The 20,962-nt window shown below is 43.1% G+C and overlaps 2 protein-coding genes across 5 annotated transcripts in view; both read left to right on the top strand.

Annotated features, from left to right (window-relative positions):
• MAMLD1 (mastermind like domain containing 1) overlaps window positions 1-9,943 on the top strand; it is a 38,324-nt gene extending 28,381 nt beyond the window's left edge. Inside the window, exons 2-4 of the mRNA XM_070951748.1 lie at window positions 5,838-6,059; window positions 6,318-6,399; window positions 8,229-9,943. Coding sequence (XP_070807849.1) covers window positions 5,838-6,059; window positions 6,318-6,399; window positions 8,229-9,256 — 1,332 coding nt within the window. The 3' untranslated portion in view covers window positions 9,257-9,943. The remainder of the gene's footprint in view (window positions 1-5,837; window positions 6,060-6,317; window positions 6,400-8,228) is intronic.
• A 6,312-nt stretch (window positions 9,944-16,255) lies between these two features.
• Window positions 16,256-20,962, top strand: part of MTM1 (myotubularin 1) — a 28,189-nt gene continuing 23,482 nt past the window's right edge. For 2 of the 4 annotated variants that reach the window (XM_070951973.1, XM_070951969.1), the window contains exon 1: window positions 16,256-16,301. The gene's annotated coding sequence lies outside the window, so the exon portion shown is untranslated. Of the gene's footprint in view, window positions 16,302-20,058; window positions 20,087-20,962 lie in introns of those variants that run through there. The other 2 variants (XM_070951970.1, XM_070951971.1) reach the window with 2 other exon arrangements.

Raw genomic sequence — 20,962 nt, 5'->3', positions numbered from 1 at the left:
TATTTATTTATTTATTTATTTATTTATTTATTCCGTCAAGCGTATATTTTATTTATTATTTATTTATTGGTTCGATTTATATGCCACCCTTCTCCGGAGACTGAGGGCGGCTTACAACGCGTTAAGCAATAGCCTTCATACTTTTGTATATACCTTCTTAGTAGGGCTTTCGGGCCTCCCTAAGCGGTGTTCTTTTTTATACAAAGTCAGCTTATTGCCCCCACAAACCGGGTCCTCATTTTACCTACCTCGGAAGGATGGAAGGCTGAGTCAACCTTGAGCCTGGTGAGAATTGAACTCGCAGTAATTGCAGGCATCTGGCAGCTAAGTGCTACTTTAACAGCAGTTTAGTCCGCTGCGCCACCAAGGCTTTATGACAGATACCAGCGTAAACATAATTATAAATACATGAAAAGGATACGAATAAAAGAAAACATTAGGACAGGGACGGAAGGCACGATGGTGAGCTTATGCACGCCCCCTTTATGGACCTCTTAGGAATGGGGTGAGGTCCACGGTAGACAGTCTGAGGTTAAAGTTTTGGGGGGTTGGGGAAGAAACCACAGAGTCAGGTAGTGCATTCCAGGCGTTGATAACTCTGTTGCCGAAGTTGTATTTTCTGCAATCGAGTTTGGAGCGGTTTACCATGAGTTTGTATTTATTGTGTGCTCTTGTATTGTTTTGGTTGAAAACTCCGGAGGATTCCTCTTTCTTATTATCCTTTATTGGACAATATGATTTTTTTTCTTCGGCGCACTCAAACCTGGCCTTTTTGGAGAGGGGGTGGGGTGGCAGTCCGTTCCATTTTTCTTTTCAGATTTTCTTCCCAAATCTTCCCAAATTGTTTGGCCTGGGGCCTTCCTGAAACCCACCCCCCACCCCCAATTTCTATCTTACTCAACAATGGTGGGGTACGGGTTAGTTATGGATAGGATCCTTCAGTGGTGAAATCCAAATTTTTTTTAATACTGGTTCTGTGGGCATGGCTTGGTGGGTGTGGTAGGAGGAGGATACTGCAAAATCTCCATTCCCACCCCACTCCAGGGGAAGGATACTGCAAAATCTCCATTCCCTCCCCACTCCTGGGGGAAAGGTATTGCAAAATCTCCATTCCCACCCCACTCTGGGGCCAGCCAGAGGTGGGTTTTGCCGGTTCTCCGAATTGCTCAAAATTTCTTCAACCGGTTCTCCAGAATCTGTCAAAACCTGCTGAATAGCACCCCTGGGATCGTTGCACGGAGTGCTGGGCTCTCTGTCCTTATCATTTCCTATATGGGTAGTCCTCGACTTACGACAACCACAATTGAGCCCAACATTTCTGTGGCTAAGAGAGACGGATGTTAAGCGCAGCTTTGTCCCATTTTACAACTTTTCTGTCGTTAGTAACACGGCTGTTAAATGAATCTGGCTTTCCCCATGGACCTTGCTGGTCCGAGAGTTGTGAAAGGCGATCCCCCTGAACAGAGGAGACTGTGTCCGTCATAAATGTGAGTCCGTTGCCAAGTGTCTGAATTTGCATGGGGCTGCTGCTATGGTTTTAAGTGTGAAAAATGGTGACAAAGTCACTTCTGTGCTATCGTAACTTTGAATGGTCACTAAATGAACTGTTGTGGTGCATACGCTCTCGGTGTACATAAAAGAAAAGATACATTCGTCAAGAATCATAAGGTACAACAATTAATGATAGTCATAGGGAACAAATAAGCAATCAAATCATATTAGGAAACAGTCAATATAAATCGTAAGGATACCAGCAACAAGGTTACAGTCATACAGTCATCAGTGGGAGGAAATGGGCGGTGGGAACAATGAGAAGATTAATAGTAGTGCAGATTTAGTAAATAGTTTGACAGTGTTGAGGGAATTATTTGTTTAGCAGAGTGATGGCATTCGGGAAAAAACTGTCCTTGTGTCTAGTTGTTCTGGTGTGCAGTGCTCTATAGCCTCGTTTTGAGGGTAGGAGTTGAAACAAGTTATGTCCAGGATGCAAGGAATTTGTAAATATTTTCCCAGCTCTCTTTTTGACTCGTGCAGTATACAGGTCCTCAATGGAAGACAGGTTGGTAGCCATTGTTTTTTCTGCAGTTCTAATTCTCCTCTGAAGTCTGTGTCTGTCTTGTTGGGTTGCAGAGCCAAACCAGACAGTTATGGAGGTGCAGATGACAGACTCAATAATTCCTCTGCAGAACTGGATCAGCAGCTCCTTGGGCAGTTTGAGATTCCTGAGGCCGAGCAAACCTCGGTCTTTCAGGTGGCTCCACTGGCAGCCTGATTTATTCTGAGCCGTCTCTTGACAAATATCCGCGGGAGGCTCAGGTGTCAGGAGGAGAGAGAAGAGGCAGTGAAGTGGTGGCTTTCGCTACGAAAAGAGCAAAAAGCGAAGCAGAAGAGAGGGCTCTTGAAGGATCTGAAGAGGGGGTGAAACTAGAAGGCTGCCACCGTTTACAGAGCGCAAGGTATACGGTACACAAGGACGGTGGTGCGGAGTTTCCAAATCGCAGGTGCCCGCTGAATGCCGAGAGGGGAAATTCCTCAACGTTGACCGTGGAAATAATACATGAGCCGTGTCTTCAGTATTGGCTTGACGTACAGGTGAGGCACTGTCCAGCCACCAACCTGCATGGAACTTCTGCGACCTGCTGCCATCTTTCTGAAGGATTTCATTTCGGAATGAGAATCTCAGGAGCAGATGAGGCCGCGGGGATTTTTTGGCATCCATCAGACGTCCAACTTGGTTTGCCTTCTGCAGCTGACTCTGAGGAGGACTCCAAAACTCAGCGGGACCAGCTGTTGGCTTTGCAAGCAGGACTGGAGAAACTGGTGGCTCCTCTATCACGAGCCCCTAATCCAGAAAGGCAGGTCAACACTTACGAAACGAAGGAAGCATCTCGCAGCTTCTCACAAACAAACTCTTGTGGAATACACACCGTTGTGGATAGACACGCCGTCGCACCTTCATAAGTTTGCTTGGGACCCGAGAATTGAATTGGCCATGGAGACGGTGTAGAGATAGTCACCAAGATAACGTTTTGTGTTTTTTTTTTTTGCAACTATGAAATGTTTACTCTTTGCAGTACCACAAAACTCTTGGCTGCTTTTGTGGGATGGGCAAACGCGATTAATCACCCCCCACCCGTTTTAAGATTCTTCCAGTGAGTCGTTGCAGAGGTATTTCAGAAGTTGTGGTGTGTCAAAAACCGAACCAATGTCACTGACCTCCTTTGATTAAAAAAAAACTTCCATTAAGCCAAGACCAGGAGGGAGAAGAATTCTGCAACGGTGCTGCAGATGTTGTCCTGTCTCTACTCGTTTCCCGTCCTGCTTTGCTCTTCCATAAACACAGTCCAAAGTTTCCGGGCTGACTTCCTGTTTTCTTCATCTCGGCATGGCCCTCGGGGTTAGATGTCCAACGGCAGTCTCCCCGCTTCTGGGTGGCTTATCTCCTGATAACACCACCTCTCAAACAAAGGGTCCAGGCTTCCATGGGCCAAACAAAGGAAGTGTGGTCCAGTTTCAAACAGTCTGGCAATGCAGCATGTACGCCAGTAATAACAAGGGGTCATCCATAATATAGAATGCAACAGGAGGCTGGTGAATTATGAAGCAAAAAAGAAAAATTGCTGGCAGCGCCTCCTCTGTTGCTTTCTATCTTAGCTCTTGCATCCTCCTCCATGTTCGGAGAGAAGATCTGTTGTTGTTGTTGTTGTTGTTGAGATTTAGGAACTGAAACTAAATTGGCGTTCAGCCATCTTCTTCCTCAGATTGGGGGAAAATATGCTTTTGGTTTGCTTTTTTCGACAACAGAAGAGAAGGTTAGTCAAGTTCTTTGCTGACCTGGCTTTTGAAGGACGGGATGACCAAAGATTGTGGACAAAAATCTCTCCTCCTTTATTTTGCTATCCTTTTCTCAAGTTCTCTGTCTTTCTGGACTTCCTGTGATGAAAGCAGATCTCCAAGGACCATCAAGGCAGCCGAAGAGGCTTGCAAAATGAAGGAAGGATTAGTCATCTCAAAACCCCAACCTTTGCAATTACACATCCTTGCCTCTTCTAAAAATAAACTCAGAAACGTCTTCTAAGGAAGCCTGAATATCAATTAGAAAAAAAAAATAGAAAGTTCTTTTCTGGGGAAAAAAAAGTATTCAAAGGAACAGAAGGGTAGATTTTTTTTTCTTTTCAGAGTTGCATAAGTAGGGCCTTCAACAAATGCCTTGACTTGAAGAAGCTACCATGGCCATCAAATTTTAATTGTTAACACTACAGAGAAAACGGCGGCATTCACAAAACATGAGCACGTCTCTATTAAATATAGTTTATTTAGCAGCAGAAATATCTGGTCCCAATTGTGGTTGTGACTACGGTACTTGTAGAGCCTACTGGATCTGTTCTGAGATAGGGTCTCTAGAAGCCTTAATGGTCATCTTCCTCTTTCGGTTCAGCAGGGCGTTGTAGGAGAAGGGCAAGAAAAGCAGAGCTGGGGGTGGAGTTAAGTGTGTCACTAGCCTAGAGTCCCTTACATTCAGAGGTGGGATTCATTTACCTTCCCTACTGGTTCGCTTCGCTCGCACGCGCCACCTCTGCGCATGTGCATGGCCTTATGCACATGTGCAGTAGTCACACAATACGTCCGGGCGAGTGAACGGAGCCTCCTGTAGTCGCCACTACCAGTTCGTACGATCTGCACAGAACTGGCTGAATCCCACCACTGCCTAAATTCCCATAAACAAGGAGCACGGTGGCTCGCGCAATTAGGGTTGAAGGTTAACAAGCCTGCGTTCGAGACCCGAGAGCTGGCGTGGGGCACAGGGGTGGGTTCTATTTACCTTTACTAGTGGTTTGCAGCAGGGCCGCGCGTGCGCACTTGCTTCACTTGCACGCATGCTCTTCTGTGATGACATCGAGATCGGAGGGCGGAGCCTCCTGCCGGTTTTACTACCGGTTCTATAGAACCAGTGTGAACCGGGGGCAGGGTTGAACTCCCGTCCTTCGCTCCCGCTCCTGCCCGGGACATGAAAGGAATCCCGACACGGCATTCCCCAGACAACGGTGATGTCACCAACTAGGAGCCGCAGTGGCGCAGTGGTTAGAATGCAATCTGCAGCTATTTCTGCTGACTGCAGGCTCACTGCCATTTGGCAGTTCATATCTCACCAGGCTCACGGTTGACTCAGCCTTCTGTCCTTCCAAGGTGGATAAAATGAGGGTTAGGGTTAGGGTTAAAATAAGGACCCAGATTGTTGGGGGCAAGAGGCTGACTCCGTAAACTGCTTAGATAGGGCTGTAAAGCGATATACAAGTCGAAGTGCTATTGCTATTGCTGCCCTCCCTCCTTCCTTCCTTTCCTCCTTCCATCCATCCATCCATCCATCCTCCTTCTCTTCCTCCCTCCCTCTGTCATTCTCCTTCCTGGTGGCACAGTGATTAGAATGCAGTATTGCAGGCTAATTCCGCCCACTGCCAGCAGTTCAATCCTGACCAGCTCAAGGTTGACTCAGCCTTCCATCCTTCCGAGGTGGGTAAAATGAGGACCCAGACTGTTGTGGGGCAAGAGGCTGACTCTGTAATCCGCTTAGAGAGGGCTGTAAAAGCACTGGGAAGCGGTATATAAGTCTAAGAGCTATTGCTATTGCTAATCAACCCAGAAGCACCTTCTGACAAGAGTGCAATTCTCACAAATAGTCCAGCCCTTTCCTGAATTCCGTTGAGCCTTATCTGGCTAAAGTGTTGCATTTTCATTGACTCGAAGTCTTGTGTCGAATGCGTTTTCTATTCTGCAGTCTAGCAGACGGTCCCGATTCTTTGCGCCTGACGGCCATCTTTGTCTTGCTTCTGTTCCAGGACCAGGCGCCTGGCCTCGGTGCTCGGATGCAGGAGCCAGGAGTCCCCGCCAACTCAGGGTCAGTGCCTGCCCAGGCTCCACCGTTGGTGAATGACTACACCATGAGGAACCAACTCCTAAAGCAGCAAATCATGAGACGGCGGCAACAGCAGCAACAGCAGCAACAACAACAACAGCAGCAGCAGCAGCAACAGCAGCAGCAGCAACAGCAGCAGCTCCAGGTAGGACTATCAGCATGCTGTCTGGGGAATTCTGGGAGTTGAAGTCCACCTATCATAAAATGGGGGAGGTTGAGAAACACCGGTGTCAAAGGAGACAAAAGGCAGGTATTTTTTTTTAAAAAAAAAAAAATTTCCAGGGAAAGTTCGTGAATCTATAGCTGGCAACGGGAAGCGATTCTTTTTTATCTGCATTTGCCTTGCAAAGAAAATGCACCCAGTGTGCGGACTCAACTTTTTTGCTGTTGTTCTTGTTCCTAGGAAAAGCAGAGGCACGGCATGATGGGTGTGGCAGCTGAGCAAAGGAGTCCCTTTGTAGGTCAACAGATGAACCAGTTTCCCGGTAAGAAGGAATATTCAACCACAATGTGTTCTTTTCCCCTGTTTCCCCGAAAATAAGACCTCCCCTGATAATAAGCCCAATCGGGCTTTGGAGCGCATGCGCTAAAATAAGCCTCCCCCCAAAAATAAGCCCTCCTCGAAAATATTTAAACACAGAGCTGGAAATCAGGTAAGACGGCAAGAGGAGCCCCGTCTTGCTCCACAAACCCTAAAATAATAAGACCTCCCCAAAAATAAGGCCAAGCGCTGATTTTGGGGGTCAAAAAAATATATAAAATAAGGTCTTATTTTCGGGGAAACACGGTAAGAAAAAGGAAATTGTTGTATAAATTTAATCTGCTGTAAGAGTAGAGTAGAGTAGAGTAGAGTAGAGTAGAGTAGAGTAGAGTAGAGTAGAGTAGAGTAGAGTAGAGTAGAGTAGAAATATAGAAATATAGAAATATAGAAATATAGAAATAGAATACAATAGAAATATAGAAGAGATGAAAGGAGAGGGGAGGGGAGGGGAGGAGAGGAGGGAGAGGAGAGGAGAGGAGAGGAGAGGAGAGGAGAAATATAGAAATATAGAAATAGAATACAATAGAAATGTAGAGTAGAGTAGAGAAGAGTAGAAATATAGAAATATAGAATACAATAGAAATATAGAGGAGAAGAGAGGAGAGGAGAGAAGAAATAGAAATATAGAAATATAGAAATATAGAAATATAGAAATATAGAAATAGAATACAATAGAAATGTAGAGTAGAGTAGAAATATAGAAATATAGAAATATAGAATACAATAGAAATATAGAGGAGAGGAGAGGAGAGGAGAGGAGAGGAGAGGAGAGGAGAGGAGAGGAGAGGAGAGGAGAGGAGAGGAGAGGAGAGAAATATAGAAATATAGAAATATAGAAATATAGAAATAGAATACAATAGAAATGTAGAGTAGAGTAGAGTAGAGTAGAAATATAGAAATATAGAAATATAGAAATATAGAAATATAGAATACAATAGAAATATAGAGGAGAGGAGAGGAGAGGAGAGGAGAGGAGAGGAGAGGAGAGGAGAGGAGAGGAGAGGAGAATTCAATTCTTTATTGGCCAACCCGTATCAATCATCAGCCCCCGTCAATGATATATGTGATACATTTTTAAATGTTCAGTTGACTGAGTTTCATGTTTAATGAATAAAAGTATAATAATAAGCGATACCAATAAATTGTACACTTCGGTTTTCAACTACTGTGATATTTGGCGTGTTGTGTTCTAAAATGACGATCCTTCGAATACAGACATATCGTCATGTGGAACACAACACGTCAGATATCACACTTGTTGAAAACCGAAGTGTACAATTTATTGATATCCCTATACCAAAGTCAGGGAGTGTCTTTGATACCAAAGTCTTCGACGCCAAAGTCGAAGAAAAAGAACTGGGGAAAAAAAATCACAAAATATCCCAACCTGGCCATCGAAACTACGCGATTATGGATGAAACATGTCACAGTGATACCCATTATCATCGGGGCACTTGGTACCATGTCCAAGAATTTTACAAAACATATCAAGAAATTGCAGCTTCCTGCAATAACACCAGCAGAACTGCAAAAAAGTGCGCTACTTGGAATATCGTATATCTTAAGAAAAATACTTGGTTGATACCTAGGATGCAGATGGTTGATACGGGCAGCCAGTCAATGATACTTGTGATACATTTTTAAATGTTCAGTTGACTGAGTTTCATGTTTAATGAATACAAGAGATAATAATAATAATAATAATTTTGAAGGCATGACTGTTGAGCAATTTTGCTCACTTACTAATTCCAGGTCTTGCTCGTTTGTTCCCAGCAGTTTCGCAGTCCCTGCCGACCGACTGCAGCCAGTCCATGCAATCCCCTGGCTCCACCCACCGCATGATGCAACCTACCCAAGGGATGCTCCAGAGCACCTTGGGCCCTGGCCTTGGGCCCGCCGCCGTGAACCAGAACAGCGGAGCCATGGTGATGATCCCCCATAACCCCAACAAGCAACCCGCCATCTTCCCCCAGAGTACCGATTTCAACCTTCCGCTCCGAGGAAGCCAAAACTCGTTGGCCATGACTTCGGGATGTCAACCCGTTCACAGCCATCCGGCAGCCCGGCCAGGGATGGCTGCACCCAATTTCGCAGCTGGGGCTTTGGTCACCCATTCTTCCGCCCAGCAGCACTTGAGACAACCCACCATGGCCAGGATGCCTGCCATCTACTCCAATTCTTCGGCGCCGATGTGGACACCAACAGTCGTCCCCAGGATGCCCAGCCAAAATCCGATGGAGGCCACCATGCACCAGTTCCCAAACAACCCCGTCTTCTCCAAACAGAACATCAGGTCAAGCATCCCCAGCCAACCGTTTTCTCACCAAGCCGGACCTCCACCCAACCAGATTGTTCCCGGGATGCAGGCCAGACAGATGCAAAAAATGAACCTTGGACCGTCTAACCAAAGCTTAATCCCTCCAAATAATCAGAACCTGAGACATGGTTTAACCAGAGGACCCTTGCCAGCTGCCATGAATGTCATGAAATCCATGCCCCAGGGGGTCTCGGGGTTCAGCCAACTCAACGCTGGCCCAGGCGTTGGGCCACCCAGTTATCCAGGCTCGGCTGGGCAGTCCTCCGTAACGTTCAACAGGATGAACGCTGCTTTGGAGTTGTCGCCGCAATACGACTTTGTACCACAACAGAACAACGCCATGTTGCCCGGGACGTGCAGCGAAGCTGACTTGATCGACTGCTTGATGAAGAACAGCGGTGGCACGGATGAAGACTGGCTAAATAATTTGACATTGATAGATGATATTTTAGGACAACACGTTCAGAGCGCCGGACATGTCTGATTCTCGAGAGGAACGGAAGGAAGTGTAAATAATTTTGCAGGATCTGGAACGGAACCCAAGCAGTGACAAAAACATATTTTAAATAATCTTTTTTTGTCCCGAATCGAAAGGAAAAAAGGATGTCCACTTTGCTTAACTGCCCTCGGGTGGGTTGTTTTTTTTTTTTGTTTTTTTTTTCAAGCAGCTGTGTACATATTTGAATATTTTGTAAATTATGTTTTCCTAAACATTAAATATGGAAGTATTTATACTTCTTTGCTGGACGCTGTAAATACCTTATAGACTACCTTTTTTTTTTCTTATATTATAGGAATTACACTTTGTTCTAAATATGCAAATATTATTGTTAGTTCCAGTAATACTGTGTATTACAGCATCAAATATTTTATGTTTTTGACATAACGTATGAATGAGGGGTGCCCTGGAAAACAGAATAAACCGAAAGTAAAATCTGCAGCTATTCTTAACTTCCCTCCTTCTCCTAGCGCAAATTGGATAAATCCCCGTTTTTTCATCGGCCGCCAAAACAGCTTCACAAAATAGCTCTGTGGGACAAGTTGCTACACGAAATGGAAAAATGTCGGGGTTTTGTTTTTTTTCCCATCGGGGGGTTTCTTCACGCAGTGAGTCTCTTCTCACGGCACGATCTTAAGGGGGGACAGGCAAAATTTGGGGTGGGGGTCAGTCGTGGGTTTCACTTACCTTCGCTACCAGTTCGGAAGCATGAGTACTCGCACGTAGTGCTTGTACGCATGCGCAGAGCATCCGTGATGACATCCGGGCGGGTGAGTGGAGCCCCTTGCCGCTACCAGTTCGCACGAACTGGGGCGAACCAGTAGAAACACTGGGTGAGGTGTTACGTGCATTGGAAAGCCAATTCTTTGAATCTGATGTAGTCTGTGTTAAAAAAACAAAACAAAACAAAAAACCGGTGTGAACATTCTCCTTAAAAACATAATTGCTCCAAATTAGCCGATCCTGGAAATTGTAAAAAAAAAAAAAGAAAAATCAATTTCCCCAAAAGCAATCTTCTGAGATTGTTCGGTTCTTTGCTTTCTTCTAGCTCTTTCTGTTATTTGTACACCTCCTGGACACACAGGCGAACGGAAGCCTCGTTTTTGTTTTAATTTTCTAACAATTCCTGTGTTGTGCTACCTCTAACTAAAGACACCAGTGCTCTGTAGTTTCCCCTTTAATTACTTTGATTCTTTTTTTAAAAAAGAAAAGAAGCTATTGAAATATTAGGAGTCCCAATAAATGCGTCTGTAGGTGTTGTGGCCCGCCAGCGGCCACCAGAGCTGGCAGCAGATTCGGACAGTGAGGAGGTTGGGGAGGAACGTGGGCCAGTCCTGGAGTCTGGGGAAGGCTTAGATGAGGGCTCTAAGTCGGAGGCAGAGAGGGAGCCAAGGCCATCTGGTAGTTCTTTGCTGCCTCCAGATTCTTCAGAGTCTGACATCAGCGAGGGAGAAGAACAGCGGGAGCCTATTCCCAGTGTGTGCATGCGCAGAGCTGCCAGAAGACAGGAACAATTAAGGAAATAGGGTCGACTTGGGAGTAAGGCTTGGAGATGATTGGCCCTTCCCATAAGACATAAAAGAGAAGCGAATGGGACGTGAGCTTTTGCAGGAAACGATTAGTTCATCTGATCGGTAAAAGCTTTAGAAAAGCTCTGTTTGACTCTGTGCTAAGTTTGGCCTTGCCCTGCGTGTGGCAATTAATTCTCTGGCAGCATTCCAAGGGAGATAAGTTGGGTGTTTATAAACACTCCTCTGAAAGACTGAGAAGCCTTTCGGACTGTGAATGACAATAATTCACAGCCGTTTGAATTAAAGAGGTTTGCCAGGACGAAGATTGTGCCGTATGCTTAATTTTTGGCCAAAGGGTATAATTCTTTTAAATTTTTAAATTTTGTATTGGATGTTTTTTACTTGGCTGTGCACCGCCCTGAGTCCACTAGGAGAAGGGCGGTATACAAATTTAAATAAAATAAATAAATACTTTCTAAGGAAGCCTAGGTCAGAACAGTAGGTGTGAACGAACCCCAGGGATAATCTCAAAAGAAAAGTGCACTGCTGAGAGTAGCTACTTCCTTCCCAAACATACATCGGCAAGGCCACATACACACACACACACACCACTTGAGAGTAAAGGCAGTCCTCGGCATACGACTGTAATCTGTCCGTGATAATTGTACGACAGTCGTAAAACCATCTTTGCAAGCTCTTCTTTTTTTTTGTGGCAAGCGTTAAGAAAAATGTCATAAATTAGCCGCCGCAGTCATTAAGCGAATGCCACGGCTCTTAAGCAAACCAATGTTTCCTGATTGGCGTGGTTTTGCTGAAAACCCGACGTAAGTGCCCGTTTTCAGGGAAACCGTCATAAAATGCGACTGCGGGGCACTTTTCATAAGCCATCATTGTGGCTATGTTGCTGAGCACCAGCTTGGTCATGTGACTGCAGAGGGGACGCGATTTGAATCCAGGCTGTAAGCCCTATTTTTGGATCAGTTGTAACTTTGAATGGTCACTAAGTGAACGCTCGTAAATCAAGGACTCCACCAACCAAGACATATGCAAAGCTGCCCCTGGAGAAATCAAGAGAGCGTATTAGAATGCCACGGCTAGGTTTGCAAAATTATCTATGCCAGGATGCCCAGCTCTAAAAACAATTGTCTTTCTGATTTGCCCAGCTCAATCATGTATATTTGTAGCATACAAATGCTTTGTTTTTGGCTCCAAATTATTATTATTATTTTGTATTCTGTTTTTAATATACAGATTCCCCACCCGCCTCGTGTCCCAATTCCCCGGAATAAAGATGTCGATTAAAAACACAGCATAACTTAACTTTGGATGTTTTTTCTGTCATGTATATTTAAAGAGTCTGTTTATCAAAGAAATCCATTGTACTGTACACTTCTTCAAAAAAAAAAAATGTTCCTACTTTGTGTAACCATATTTTAATAGCCACAACCTCCTCCTTCATTTGTAAAATTAACATTCATGTCAGACACACCAAACTGTTTTTTCCTTCATACCATAATAAACTGCCAGGGAAAAAATTGCACTCACTGAATGTTTTCGGTTATTTCTTTCGTAAAAGCTGTTTTTTAAGGGTAGAATAGAATAGGAATAGAAGTCTTTATTGGCCAAGTGTGATTGGACACACAAGGAATTTGTCTTGGTGCATACGCTCTCGGTGTACATAAAAGATACATTCGTCAAGGATGATAAGGTACAACACTTAATGATAGTCATAGGGAAACAGTCAATATAAATTGTAAGGATACCAGCAACCAAGTTGCAGTCATACAGTCATAAGTGGGAGAAGATGGGTGATGGGAACAATGAGAAGATTAATAGTAATGCAGACTTAGTGAATAGTTTGAACAGTGTTGAGGGAATTATTTGTTTAGCAGGGTGATGGCGTTCGGGAAAAAACTGTCCTTGTGTCTAGTTGTTCTGGTGTGCAGTGCTCTATAGCCTCGTTTTGAGGGTAGGAGTTGAAACAGTCTATATCCAGGATGCGAGAGGTCTCTAAATATTTTTACAGCCCTCTTTTTGACTCATGCAGTATACAGGTCCTCAATGGAAGGCAGGTTTTGGTAGTCATTGTTTATTCTGCAGTTTCTAATTATCCTCTGAAGTCTGTGTCTGTCTTGTTGGGTTGCAGAACCAAACCAGTTATAGATTATAGATAGATTAGATTAGATAGATAGATAGATAGATAGATAGATAGATAGATAGATAGATAGATGGATGGATGGATGGATGGATAGATGGATAGATGGATAGATGGATAGATGGATAGGGATAGATGGATAGGGATAGATGGATAGAGATATGGATGGATGGATAGAGAGAGAGAGAGAGATGGATGGATAGAGATATGGATACATAAATGATAGAGATAGATAGAGCTATGGATGGATGGATGGATGGATGGATAGATGAGAGAGGGATGGATGGAGGGATAGATGGATAGGGATAGATGGAGAGAGAGATACATAAATGATAGAGATGGATAGAGATAGGGATAGATAGATAGATAGATAGATAGATAGATAGATAGAGGGATGGATGGATGAGGGGGGATGGATGGATAGGGATAGGGATAGGGATAGATGGAGAGAGATATGGATGGAGAGAGAGAGAGAGAATGAAACTCAACTTGAATGAATGCTGACCATCTATCTGAACAAGAAGATCAAGTCTGCTATGGAAGATTTTCAAAACCCACGAGACACTCTACCATATTGGACATACGTTTAGGAATCACTAATAGAGCCGCTAATCAGCTTCACAAAGTGTCCATAACTCTCCCAGCGTAACAGGTGCTTTGGCATCCTAAAGACCAACATAATTACAACACAAATCATCATGAGCTTCGATTCGATGCAGTCCGTTTTATTTTCAAGAGAAAGCAGGCTGTAGGTAGAGAGAGAAGCCAGTGGCAAATAAAATTTAAGAGATGCAGGCATGGAGAATTTACCTATAGATCGTGGCCATTCACCCAAGAATGTTATATGCTCAAGACATTCTTTAACTAAAGACCCTATTTGCATATACACTTCCTGCAATGCACCTCTCAGTTTAATTAAAACTTAATAAGTAAGCCCAAAGCAAATGGCCACATTATGAATCGCTTGGCTCGAATCAGGTCATAATATGATTTTTTTTTTTAAAAAAAAAAAGAGTGCTGGAATTAACATGGTTGATGACAGGAGCTTCATTCCTAAATCTCATTCCTGCAGATTGCCTCTTCATGTCAGGCAACTGGCATTTTTGCCTGCTGTCTATAGAGAGGATGAAAGAGATGGTTTTTCAGGAGGCAACTGGACTTCCTTTGTTTTTTTTTCTTTGAAGACGTTTCACTTCTCCTCCCAAGAAGCTTCTTCAGCTCTGACAGGATAGTGAGGAAGGGAAGGATTGATATTCCTTGCAGACAGCTGGTTATCTGCATCCTTTTAGAGGGTAATTGAAGCACTTGGGAGGTTTATCTGTGTCCTCAGGGCCACCAGAGTAATGCAAATAGTTCCTGTAGTCTGCAATTTTTTCCTCTGGAAATCCATTCCTACTCCCACAACTATTCCAAGAGTGTTCATCAGGGATGAAATCCAGCAGGTTTCTGACTAGTTCTGGAGAACCGGTAGCGGAAATTTTGAGCAGTTCGGAGAACCGGCAAATACCACCTCCTGCTGGCCCCCGAGTAGGGTGGGAATGGAGATTTTGCAATATCCTTCCCCCAGGAGTGGGGATTTTGCAGTATCCTTCCCCTGGGGTGGGGTGGGAATGGAGATTTTGCAGTATCCTTCCACTGCCACGCCCACCAAGCCACGCCCACCAAGCCACACCACGCCCACTAAGACACGCCCACAGAGCAGGTAGTAAAAAAATTTGGATTTCACCACTGGTGTCCATCCCAAATTGTAGAGCTAAAAGTCTGTAGAGATTCTCCGTCATCCAGGTGATGGTTGTCCCAAAGGGGCTTTTTCAGGAGGCAACTGGACTTTCTGGTTTTTTTCTTTTGAAGACATTTCGCTTCTCATCCAAGAAGCTTCTTCAGCTCTGACCGGATAGTGGGGAATGGAAGGATTTACTGTATATTCTAAATTTTAGAGAGTCATTGAAGCACTTGGGAGGTTTATCTTCAACGCCCCTCTAAAAGGACGCAAATGACCAGCTGCCTGCAAGGCATATAAATCCTTCCCTTCCCCACCATCCAGTCAGAACTGAAGAAGCTTCTTGGATGAGAAGCGAAACATCTTCAAAAGAAAGTCCAGTTACCTACTGAAAAAAAAAGCACCTTTGGGACATACAGGTTAATGGGGGTGTTATTGTTTTTTTAAATTATTTCTTCCATGGACTTTCTGAGTGTTTTTGTCTTTTTTTTTGGCAAACGTTTCGTTTTTAACACCTTCTATTTCTTCTTTTTTTGCAAAGATTTTATTTTAAAACAAAAACAAAACATAAAAACATCATCATTCCCAAATAATTAGATAATGTATCGATCGGTTAACATCCTTTTGTGCTCCCTCTTCTCTTCAAAATATCACTATACATCCAAAGCTTATTTTCATAAGAAATATTCCACTTTATTTATTTATTTATATTTATTTATTTATAATTAGACCTCTATACCGCCCTTCTCCCAAAGGACTCAGGGTGGTGTACAGCCATATTAAAACACGTAGAATTTTTTTAAAATTATGGGGTATTTTAAATTTGTTCAGCCAAATTATTTAATTCGTTTTTATTCTATTTTAAATTTTGGTATTTATGTGTTTTATCCTGTGGCTGTTCACCGCCCTGAGTCCTTCGGGAGTAGGGCGGTATAGAAATTTAATAAAATAAATAAAAATAAATAAATAAGTAAGAATTACAAAGTTTAAAACCAGTTAAAATCAAATACATAAAATGACTCAAACATTTAAAACATACACACACCCCTTTAAAAATTCCTGATGTTATCTCAACATCCACGTATTATATTTTCTATTTCTTCTAAATTTTGGCTGGGCTCTCAACGAAAGGGGAGACCGGACCGACCCTCGCTCACTCTGCATTGCAAGCTGTGATTTAAAAAACCCACCCATTCCTTGCAATGCAGAATTGCAGTCGTGCATAGATGTGCATGTGGGGTGGGGTGGGGGGCTTCTGCAGGACCCAAACCGGGACAGCGGTGACTGCACGGGGTCTCCTTAGGTGCAATGCACCCTTTTGCAGACAAATCCACCGGATCCGGCTGCAGAAAACATCACCACCCAACCAGATCAGCCCTTTTCCCCGCGCAGCCTAAGCCTTGCATTCTTCTCTCAGCCCAGGAACGGCTAAGCCAAACTACAGTTCCCGACGCTCCCCGCGCGAGGGCGCCCCGAACAGAGGAGGTACAGGACTCCATCTCCCGGCGTGCCCCGCGCTCACGCACGGCTTGCCCATTGGCTGGCTGGGCTGGGCTGTGCGGCGACGTCTTCCTGTCCAGCCTGCCGTCACGTGACAAAGGAGGGAGGGGGCGAGGCTGAGGCGGCCGCCGGCGGAGCAGCTGGGTGAGGGGGCGCCTCGGTCGGAGGGGGAGGGGAGGGGGGGGGTGGGGGGACGCCGTGAGTGAGGGGAGGGGGGGATTTTTAGGGTGGGGGGAGTCCTCTCCAGGAGGCCCAAGGCCGCCAGAGACGGTTCCCCGCAAGGAGAAAGGCAGCCTCTCAGGGGTGGGGGTGGGGGGGCTGAGGGGGGGGCTGGGGGAGGTTGTGGGGGGAGGGGGGTCTCCCTTTCCTGAGGCGCTGGCTGGGCCAAGGCGGGCAGGAGGAGGGGCTCACAAGAAACGGGGGGCCGGGGCCTTTTTTTGAAAGGGGTGGGGGGTTTCTTTTTTGCTTTGCAAAATGTTTTATAATGGGTGTGTATGTACATTATACACACACGCATATATATATATATATATATATATATATATATATATATATATATATATATATATATATACACAGGTTTACACATATAAATATACATATATTCATGCATGCATACACACATGTCATACATACATATATATACATATATACATACACACACATATAAATATACATAACACATATATGTGTATATATGAGGGGGAACAAAATGATTTTGCACCTGTGTTGGAAAAACAATATATTCTATCTATCTATCTTATCTATCTACCTACCTACCTATCATCTATCCATATCTATCTATCACTATGTCTTATCTATCCATCCATCTCTCTATCTCTCTATCTACTCTTATCATCTCTCTATCTGTCTCTATATCATCCATCCATCATCTATCTATCTATCTATCTATCTATCTATCTAATCTATCATCTATCTGTCTCTATCATCCATCCATCATCTATCTATCTAATCTATTATCTATCTATCTACCTAATCTATCATCTATCTATCTGTCTCTATATCTATCATCCATCCATCATCTATCTATCTATCTATCTAATCTATCATCTATCTATCTAATCTATCATCTATCTATCTGTCTCTATATCTATCATCCATCCATCATCTATCTATCTATCTATCTATCTATCTATCTATCTATCTATCTATCTATCTAATCTATTATCTATCTATCTACCTAATCTATCATCTATCTATCTGTCTCTATATCTATCATCCATCCATCTATCTATCTATCTATCTATCTATCTATCTATCTATCTAATCTATTTATCTATCTATCTCTATACCTATCATCCATCCATCATCTATCTATCTATCTATCATCTATCTGTCTCTATATCTGTCATCCATCATCTATCTATCTGTCTGTCTTGTCTATATCTGTCATCCATCTATCTAACATCTGTCTATCTATCTCTATATCTATCATCCATCTATCTATCTATCTCATCTATCTATCATCTGTCTATATCTACCTATCCATCCATCCATCCATCCTTCTATCTATTTTTGTCTATCTATCTATCTATCTATCTATCTATCTATCTATCTATCACCTATCTACCTATCCTTCCTCCCCCTTCCTTATCTAGCTGATCTATCTATTATCTAACCTACTTATACAGCCACCCGTCTTCCAAGTGTGAGTCTGGGCAGAGTACAAGCAAACAGAACAACTAAAAATAAAACTTGAGAAAACCATGGAAACATAAACACAGCTAATCCCATGGGAAAGTCCCATACCATAAAACCATTTCATGCTTTGCAGATCCCCCCCCTCCCCTGAGGCATCTTGCCCAGTAAAGGCTGGGCTGCCTCACCCGGGACCACCCCTCCCTCATGCACCTGTGGCTTCCGGGCACCCTGCGATGCAATGCCCCCCCTCACCCCCTCACCCAGCAGGCTATGCTTCCTTCTTACAGCCCTCCTGGGCTCTCACTTCTCCCCTTGTGGGTAACCTTAATCCACATTTCTCCTTCTCATAGCACACAAGAGTTGCTTCGCTTGTTCCTTTTTCCCTAATCGAGTAAAGTGCTCAGTTGGGCAGAATAACGAAAGGGACCTTGGAGGTCTTCCAGTCCACCCCTCTGGTATAGGAGACCCTATACTATTTTAGACAAATGGTGGTCCGATTTCTTCTCAAAATCCTCCAGGATTGGAGCACCCACAACTTCTAGAGGCAAGTTGTTGCAATCTGATTGGTAATTTGCCGCCGTGGACTTGTAAACCATTGGGCTGGATCCAGGCGACGTTTCTTTGACCTGAATGGATCTCCTCCTATCGACGTTCATTGAGATCCACTTCATATGTAGACTTTCTTCTCTGCTCTCTGGTTCGGTTGGTTTTGGGGCTGGCCTCCCTGTGATAAGAGAATTTTGAATTTTGCATTTCGTTTTTCTTGTCTATTTTCATTAGTCTCGGAGAGGGTATTGATTGCACCCATATGCATTTGTTTCTTCCTCCTCACTCTTTCTGTAAAGATGAAGGAAGCAAGAAATACTTTATACATTATGTATGTATGTATGTAGGCTTTATGTATATTTAGCCAGGTTCTTCCTATGTAAACCAAGATTTTTATGCAGCCCTATTTCAGTAAAATCCCAATCCACTAGTTTCTAGGCTTTTTTTCTGGCAGCCAGCAAACACTCTGCTGCCCATTGGGAGACTAAGGAGACTAAGATAGATCTATTTCGGACTTAGATCTATCTTAATCTCCCAATGGCTGCATAAAAATCTTGGTTTACGTAGGAAGAACCTGGCTAAATATACATAAAGCCTACGAAAAGGAAAGAAATATATGTATGTATGTATGTATGTAAAAAAAGAAGCAGACATACTTCTTTGTAATACACACACACACACACACACACACACACACATATTTATGATTTTTTTCTTTAAGATCCATAAGTGCTTAGTGAACAGTAGATCAATATTTTTTGCATACAATTGTGATATTACCGCTTAAATATACATAATCATACTTTTTCAACTTCTTACATTTGTGTATACATAGTAATCATAGTAATATGTTATTATATTTCAGTGTACATAATACTATTTTCCCAATTTCTACTTTCTGCTTCTTTTTCCCTAACACTTATTAAAATAACCGCCATGTTAAAAAGTATTCTACGCCTATCCGTCCTCTCTTGCCCTTTTTTTAGAATTTCAACTCTTAAGGACTTTTTGGTGAATCTGTCCTCCTCCTCCTCTGGTATCTTATAACTCCTTTTGTCATGTTTATTTAATCTAAATATTTCCGCAGCCACAGCTTCTGCCCCTTGCTGTTGAATTTCTAGAACATCTATCCTCAGTTCCCCCATTATTTTTTAAAAAAAACACCTTTCTCTTTATTCTCTTTTCTATTTTGAATTCTTAAAATGGTATTCTTTTTGTTCCGTGTTAGAAATTATTGGTATCTCTTCCATCTCTTAAGCCTAAATAGGTATGTTTTTTTCCATGGCTTGGGAATTTGTGTGACTTTCCCCCCCCAAAAAAAGGAGGAGAAGATAACCGGAAAACTTGAATGGCCTTGACCCACAGAGTGGGTGTGTTGGATCATTTTGCACATTTGGGCTCCCTTGGGGAAACGATGGAGAGCAGCACTGTTGTGAGATTGTGTTCCTGAGTGATTCAGCACACTGGAAATTAAGCTGTGTGGAGGGAGTGAACTCCTGTTCTTCCGAATGTTGTGGTGTTAGAATGACGCACACTGTTCTTGGTTTGTTTGCTTTCCTGTCTATTTATAATGAAATCAGTGTAGAATTAATCTAGAATTGACTCTAGAATTAATACGTCCTATTAATTAATCTAGAATTAATACATCCTATTATATTCCTGTAGCATTTATATTCTCTCCAAAATTCTGCAACCAAGGAGATAGCCGGATAGCATGAATGGTGTGTATATCTGTCTAGATTCCAAGTGCGTATTTCTGTGTGTGTGTGTGTGTGTGTTTGTGAATCCTCATGCAGGGCCATCTTTCCAAGTAGTTGTTAACAGTGACACTATAGTCTACACAACTACAAGCCAAACCAAAGCAAGTGTTATTTCTTAGACTTTTCAGAGTAAAGTTTACTAAGACATAATTACTGTATGCAGGCTGGTATCGTAGCTTCAGTTTTTTTCTGTTTTTACTCCACAATGTTTTGTTTCTTGGGGGAGGTAACTTGATATCCTAAAAAAAAAAAAAATGGCAAAAACATAGCTGTGTTTTAAACAACTGGCAGGGACCGCAGGAAGGGACCGAGCACTCCCTCGGAGTTGCTAAAATGCTATTTTGAGGAGGCAAAAAAAAAAAAAAGGCTCGCTCAAAGCCTTTTATTTATTGGCAGTTTTTTGGCTAATTTGTTATTTACATTCAGCTTCTGCTGGAATGATTTTTGAGTTTTTTAGGACTGCATGGGCAGGAAAATCCTGTTTTGTTTTAAATAGTGGATGTCAGTTGAAAATACACACACACTTCTTAGTTTTCGAGAAAGAACATTTTCTGGACATGCAAGGGTTTTCCTTCCCCTTTTTATTGGACAATCTTTAATCAATGTCATTTCACTTGCAGCACAAATGCTCAAATTCCTGTAGGCTTGAGCCTTGCTTTTTAACCACTGAAGTAGGAGCTTCTGCAAAATCTGCGTGAAAAAGCATCCAGTAACAACACCACCTTGCGACTTCATTTATTTAATTTGACGTGGTTGTAGTATCCTCCTCGCTTCCAGACAAGCCGGCCTGCAGCCGTTAGCTTCCTTACTATAATTAACTTGGAGTCATCGCTGATC

Source organism: Pituophis catenifer, unplaced genomic scaffold, assembly GCF_029215685.1.
Source record: "Pituophis catenifer annectens isolate HBS135680 unplaced genomic scaffold, rPitCat1.0.hap2 SCAF_11, whole genome shotgun sequence".
In the NCBI taxonomy this organism is placed as follows: domain Eukaryota; kingdom Metazoa; phylum Chordata; class Lepidosauria; order Squamata; family Colubridae; genus Pituophis; species Pituophis catenifer.
Note: the sequence above shows the minus strand (reverse complement) of the source record. Positions and strands in the feature narration are given on the sequence as shown.